Source organism: Galeopterus variegatus, unplaced genomic scaffold (genome assembly GCF_000696425.1).
Source record: "Galeopterus variegatus unplaced genomic scaffold, G_variegatus-3.0.2 Scaffold8072, whole genome shotgun sequence".
Taxonomy (NCBI): Eukaryota; Metazoa; Chordata; class Mammalia; order Dermoptera; family Cynocephalidae; genus Galeopterus; species Galeopterus variegatus.
In genome coordinates this window covers 16,618-24,049 of record NW_007734183.1, presented here as the reverse complement: position 1 = coordinate 24,049, position 7,432 = coordinate 16,618, and the positions used below count along the sequence as shown (strand labels likewise).

At 39.4% G+C, this 7,432-nt stretch overlaps 1 protein-coding gene across 1 annotated transcript in view; it reads right to left on the bottom strand.

Moving 5' to 3' along the window:
- The window catches only part of LOC103608150 (von Willebrand factor A domain-containing protein 3B-like), a gene marked incomplete at both ends in the record, with an annotated part of 70,000 nt that extends 65,547 nt beyond the window's left edge, over positions 1-4,453 (bottom strand). Inside the window, one exon of the mRNA XM_008592591.1 lies at positions 4,355-4,453. Within this exon, the coding sequence (XP_008590813.1) occupies positions 4,355-4,453 (99 nt within the window). The remainder of the gene's footprint in view (positions 1-4,354) is intronic.
- Positions 4,454-7,432: the final 2,979 nt, after the last annotated feature.

Here is a 7,432-nt window from a genome sequence, read left to right as displayed (position 1 = left end):
AAAAGGACAAAAACCATATGATTATTTCAATAGATGCAGAGAAAGCACTTGACAAAATTCAGTGTTGGTTCATGATAAAGTCTCTCAGCAAATTAGGTATAGAAGAAAGTATCTCAACACAATGAAAACCATATATAACAAATCTACCACCAACTCTTCCCTTAAGAACAGCAAAAAGACAAGGATGTCCACTCTCACCACTCAAATTTAACATAGAAATGAAAGTACTTGCCAAAGCAATTGGCAAGAGAAAGAATAAAGGGCATCCAGATTGAAAAAGATGCAGTTAGACTGTCCCTATTTGCAGATGACATGATCTCATATATATAAAAAAAAAAAACCCTGAAGACACTTCCAAAAAACTTTTAGAGCTGATAAATGATTTCATTAAAGTTGCAGGACACAAAATTAACACGCAAAAATCAGCAGCATTTTAAAACTCCAACAATGAACTAGCAGAAAAGAAACCAAGAAAGCAAACCCATTTATTATAGTCACCAAAAAAATAAAATATCTAGAAATCAGTTTAACCAAGGAGGTGAAAGATCTCCAGAACAAGAACTATAAGTCATGTTGAAAGAAATTAAAGAGTACACAAAAAGATGGAAAGGCATTCCATGCTCTTGGATTGAAAGAATTAATGTTGTGAAAATGTCCATATTACCCAAGGTGATCTACAGATTCAATGCAATCCCCATCAAAATACCAATAACATTCTTCGAAGAAGTAGAAGAAACAATCCTGACATTCATATGGAACAACAAAAGACTCAAAACAGCCAAAGCAATCCTGAGCAAATAAATAAATAAACAAACAAACAAATTAATTAATTAAAACAAATAATAATAATAAAGCTGAAGACATTACACTACCTGACTTCAAATTATACTACAAAGCTGTAGTCCAAAACACTTACGGTACTGGCGTAAAAACAGACCTTTGGACCAAGGAACAGAACAGAGAACCCAGAAATCAAGCCACGTACTTACAGCCAAATGATCTTTGACAAAGGCACCAGAATATCCCTCTTCAATAAATGGTGCTGGGAAAACTGGACCTTCATATCTAGAAGAATGAAACTAGACCCGTATACCTCTGGTCATATACCAAAATCAACTCAAAATGTGTTAAATACTTAAACATAAGACCTGAAACTATAAAACTCCAAAGAGAAAACATAGGGGAAACACTTCAGGAAGCAGGACTGGGCAAAAACTTCATGAATAAGACTCCAAAAGCACAGTCAACAAAAGGAAAAAATAAACAAATGGGATTATATCAAATAAAAAAGCTTTTGCACAGCAGAAGAAACAATCAACAGTGAAAAATCAACCTACAGAGTGGGACAACATACTTTCAAACTGTGCATTGACAAAGGATTAATATCCAGAACACACAAGGAATTCAAACAACTTAATAGTAAAAAGAGTAAGTAACCCAGTTAAAAAAAATAGGTGAAGGAGCTAAATAGGCATTTCTCAAAGGAAGATATCCCAATGGCCAACAGACACATGAAAAAATGCTCAATATTAGTAAGCATCAGGGAAACACAAGTCAAAACCACATTGAGATACCACCTCACCCTAGGTAGACTAGCTATTATAAAAAAGACAAAGAATACCAAATGCTGGTGAGACGAGGAGAAAGGGGAACCCTCCTACACTGTTGGTGGGACTGTAAATTAGTGCAGCCATTATGAAAAGCAGTATGGAGGTTCCTCAGACAACCACAGATAGAACTTCCTTCCATATGATCCACAATCCCAATACTGGGTGCATACCCAAAGGAATGGAAAACATCCCTGTTTATCTATATACAACAGCCAAGAGTTGGAATTAACCTAACTGCCCATCGATGGACAACTGGATGTGTAAAAAATCTGCATGTGTAAAATATGGTATATATATATACAATGGAATTGTTACTTCACCATAAAAACGAATAAAATTCTGTCATTTGCAGCAACATGGATGAACTTGGAGAAAATTAAGTTAAGTGAAAAGCCAGGCACAGAAAGAGAAATAACATATGTCCTCACTCATAAGTGAGAGCTAAAAAAGTAAACAAGAAAGAAAGAAAGAGAGAGAGAGAGAAAAGAAAAAAAGAAAGAAGGAAGGAAGGAAGGAAGGAAGGAAGGAAGGAAGGAAGGAAGGAAAATATTTTCAAACTGTGCATTGACAAAGGATTAATATCCAGAACACACAAGGAATTCAAACAACTTAATAGTAAAAAGAACAAGTAACCCAGTTAAAAAATGGGTGAAGGGGCTAAATAGGCATTTCTCAAAGGAAGATATACCAATGGCCAAGAGACACATGAAAAAATGCTCAATATTAGTAAGCATCAGGGAAACGCAAATCAAAACCACATTGAGATACCACCTCACCCTAGGTAGACTAGCTATTATAAAAAAGACAAAGAATACCAAATGCTGGTGAGACGAGCAGAAAGGGGAACCCTCCTACACTGTTGGTGGGACTGTAAATTAGTGCAGCCATTATGAAAAGCAGTATGGAGGTTCCTCAGACAACCACAGATAGAACTTCCTTCCATATGATCCACAATCCCAATACTGGGTGCATACCCAAAGGAATGGAAAACATCCCTGTTTATCTATATACAACAGCCAAGAGTTGGAATTTACAATAGCCAAGAGTTGGAATTAACCTAACTGCCCATCGATGGACAACTGGATGTGTAAAAAATCTGCATGTGTAAAATATGGTATATATATATATATACACAATGGAATTGTTACTTCACCATAAAAACGAATAAAATTCTGTCATTTGCAGCAGCATGGATGAACTTGGAGAAAATTAAGTTAAGTGAAAAGCCAGGCACAGAAAGAGAAATAACATATGTCCTCACTCATAAGTGAGAGCTAAAAAAATAAACAAGAAAGAGAGAGAGAGAAAAGAAAGAAAGAAAGAAGGAAGGAGGGAAGGGAAGGAAAGTGAAGGGAAGGGAAGAAAAGAAACAACAATCACAATAATTTGCTGAACTTTCAAAAGGAGAGAACAGAACTGAGGCCACCAGAGGTGGGAAAGGGGGAGGGGAAGGGAGGGAGAGCAGGAGGGGGGTTAGTGAGAAATTGGTAAAGGGCTACAAAAATGATTACATTATGTGATGTTGAATATACTAATTATCCTGATTTCAGCATCACATATAACATACAGGTATTGATGTGTGTACCCCACAGATATGTTCAATTAATTATTATTATTTTTTTTTTTAAGAAAATTTCTCTTTTCAGACACAGCTCAAACGTCCCCACTTCCATGGAAACGTCTCTGGTCTTCTCTCCATCTTATACGGCAGAATTCATCACTCTGTGCTCCTAGACATGGCACAGGCAACCCTTTCCCAGTGTCATACCAGGGTTAGCTGCATATGTCTAACACGTTCCTCAAAGCATCAGCCCCCCGAAGGCAGGGGTGAGCTACTGTTCATCTTGACAGCCTCAAACCTTGGCACTACACATAGAACATAAGAGACACTCTTTATTTGATAAAGAAACACAAGTAATATACTGCTTCTGAATAGAAAATACAACGAAGTCAATAGGAAAACCACTCAAAATAAAATTTCACTTTAAATACTAACTTTCTACCATAAATCTATAGCTGTAGTAAAATCCAGTTGCTTTACTATGTAAGCTCTGAACCATTTGACACAGGACATTTTAGAATATTTGCCAAGCGGTCTGCATATGTAAACATCTTACAAGGAAGGATACAACTTGACCCTAATTCACTTTAGCTGTTGATTTACATTGTACAGGCCCGAAAATCCTTATATTTATTTAATGTCTGGAGCACTAGTCTTTCATTCACAAAGCTCAAAAGAATATAAACTGACTCCTCTAACTTTTCAAATATTTTCCAGGCAGGCTAAACAAAACAAAGAGCATTTCACTAGGAAGGCATGCTTTTGTTTAAATGAGTACTAAGTTAAAATGAGGGGTAAAGCCGAGGACACCGTGTAGTGACATTGTTGAGATTCAGAGTCCCCAAAGGAAAAAAATCAAAAAGAACCTCGTTACTCTTAGTTTGTGATAAAACATAAACCAGGTCTGGAAGGCAGACTCTCCTTTCATGGGATTGGGCTCCAGGCTATGGGCGTGTGTCACGTTAACCAGACAACACTCACGACAACATAAATTCTCCTCAGAGTTTTAGTAGACAAAGGAATTCCTTAGTGTATTTTCTCACCTCAGTTCTGAGTTCTTAAACCAAGGAAATATCTCTCAACAGCTTTTTGGTGGCATTTGAAAAGGTCCCCCAAACCGATTCTCAGCATTCAATTCCAGAGTATTGGTGAGCCCCTCTTTGTTCCCAACATTGATAAGTACCTGATCAGGTCTCCCATCTGTCAGAAGATAGATCACTTGTGTGTCTTTATCACCAAAAGCAATTTTCAGGGCATTCAGCGTGTTTGTGGAACTTCCAACCTATGGAAGAGAAAGGGAGACACCAAGGACATACGTGAATTGCAGAAAAGATCCCACAAACAGGTGGTATTTATTCTCTGCTTAAAAAAAAAAAAAAGGAAAAGTACTTGTGAAATGAAAGATAAATTAAAATTATATTGAGATAATAATTTAATCCCAATGATTCCAAGAAACCAAATCCCTGGGTGTGCTGTGGAAGTTTCTCTCCAGGCAGTCTTTTTTTTTTTTTTTTTCCTTTTTGTCTTTTTTACTGACTGGTAACAGGACTGCAACCCTTGGTGTCGTGCCCGCACTGGGGACCGGCAACGGGATCGCAACCCTCGGTGTTGCGCCCCCACCACGTTCAGCCAGTGAGCGGGAACCGGTCTCCACATGGGATCCGAACCCTCGGCGGGAGCGCCACCGCACTCCCAAGCGGCGCACTCTCCAGTGCGCCACCGGGCCGGCCCTCCAGGCAGTCTTAAAGCAATTTTATCTTTCTGTATTTCTAGATGAGACACTAATTCAGTTACTGCTCGCTTTGCTGTCAACCAGGCAGTCTTAAAGCATTTTTATCTTTCTGTATTTCTAGATGAGACACTAATTCAGTTACTGCTCGCTTTGCTGTCAACAGAGCTTAAACATGCAGCCTGAACACACCCTGCATGTTCGTTTCAAACCAGAACTTACTCATGACACTCAATATTTGGCAAATATGAGTGTGGTATCATTAGCAACCTAACAATGGACACATGGACATATCTAATATAACTTGATTCCATAATGTTCTGGTGAAATACATACCTTCAAGTGCCTGGACACACTATTAGGTCTTATATAAATGCAAGGTATTGAATGAGGGACTCTAAAGTCTTTATACATGATGGAAGTAGACAAACAAAAACCAGTCAAAATTATAATCAATCAAAAGGAATAAGTTATGGCCCATTCTCTTTCCAGTACATAACATCAATCATAACACCATCGATAACTTTTCATGTAAAAATAGAACAGATAAGAATATACACATTGAAAGTCAAACGAAATTAATAACAGATTTTTAGCAACATCTCAAACCATACTAAACAATTACAAATTAGAAAATCTCTTGAACACTTCATAAATATTGAAAAAAATGGATTTTAAGGAATTCACTGGAATGTATTCTCCTTAATATGCAAAAATGATTCTTATCAAGACACTATTAGTAGATATACAGGACTTTGAATTGTCCAAAATCCTTCTTAAACCTCCCCCCATTTCAGTCCCAGTGTGTCAGTCCAGCTTTAGTCATAAGCAAGAAAACCAACTGTGGTTGATTGAAGCAGGAAGAGTTTTAGGAAAAGGACATCAGTATAGCTCACAGCATCACCAGATGGCCAGTAGAACCCACCTTGGGACCTCACAACAGGAGCAAGGCCCCAAATCCTGCTGTAGACCTGCCTGGTGGGGGCCCCACTGCTGAATGCCAGATGCTGTAGCTTGCCTCACCAACACTGGGAGTGTCAGAGAGAAGATGGACCAGCAGCCCACTGCCACTGCCACCCCAGGAGCTACATCAATCTGTATCCACCACCACTCCCATGGCTTTCCCTGCCAGGCCCACCATCTGGAATCACTCTCTCTCAGTTCAAAGCCTAGGAGGTTATTCTGGCTGGTGGTGCCTGGGTCACATCACTCACACCCTAGCTGAAAGGAGGCCAGAACATCATTGGGTGAACAGGACCTTTCTCTCACACTAAGAGTCAGGAATAAGAAGGGAGTAGAGACTGATGGCCAAAGGAAATGTCAACTATCCAGCACATGTCTACTTCCCTGCCCCCCACCAAAGCCTTCTCCAAAGCCTCACCATATGCCATAGGTGCCCTCACCATTAACAGTTTCTCAGACCCAGACATGAATGTGGGAATTCTATGCCTTGACCCATCCAGTTCCTCTCACCTAGGCCTCCTTCATTTAGCTTTACTCTCTTTCACTTCAAGATATTTAGTAAGAACCTAAGTACCACATGCCAGGCATTTTGCTAGGTCTGGGACATAACTTACAAAACCAGACCAAACTCTTGTGTCTTGAGGGAGGCTCACAGGATAGGGCTGGCGGTCTAGAAAACCACTACCAAATGCTGTGCTAAAAGATGTAACAAAGCAACAAATCACATCCAGTGTAGGATGTTTCTCACTCTAGCTGGGTGAGTAGCTAAAGACATCTCATGGTAGACATGGTGAGGAAGAAGATTAAAGGATGAGTAGGATAGGTTGCCAAACGCAAAAAGGATGGTGGGCACTTCAGATTCCTATATTGCTCAGGATTTGGCAATTAATTCTATACTTGTAAAGCCCATGTGATGAGAGAGACCAGAAATGTAATGGTGGGAACGGTCATCGTAAAAACAACATCTATTGAGTACTTACTAGGCTAAGTACTTTTCCTGTATTTTTACTCTGTGGCACAAGGAGACTCGAGCCTAGCAACTTCTGCCCCTGTGCCCCAGAAGGTCACCCAGCAACAACAGGCAGCCCAGGGAAGTGCCTTCCACTCCTGCAGCCACAACCGAACAGGAATTGAGTAGGAGCCCCAGCAACACGAGATGGCTCAGAAAACTAAACTGTCACTGGAACTAAAGCCCACAAAAATAAGCCACATTGAGCATGCTGAACCTAAACACAGTGACTGCCTGCTAAATGAGAAGATTTAAATGAGAATAGAGAGTCTCCTAACATGTGTCACTGGAACTAAAGCCCACAAAAATAAGCCACATTGAGCATGCTGAACGTAAACACAGTGACTGCCTGCTAAATGAGAAGATTTAAATGAGAATAGAGAGTCTCCTAACATAATAACCAAATTGTTCGGGATATGATAAGAAAAGTCACTCATCACGCCAAGAATCAGAAATATCACATTTGAATGAGAAGAGCAATCAATTGATGCCAATATGAACAGAGCCTTAGAGATCTCTGGGACAATAAAGATCTAATATTTATACCACCAGAGCTTCAG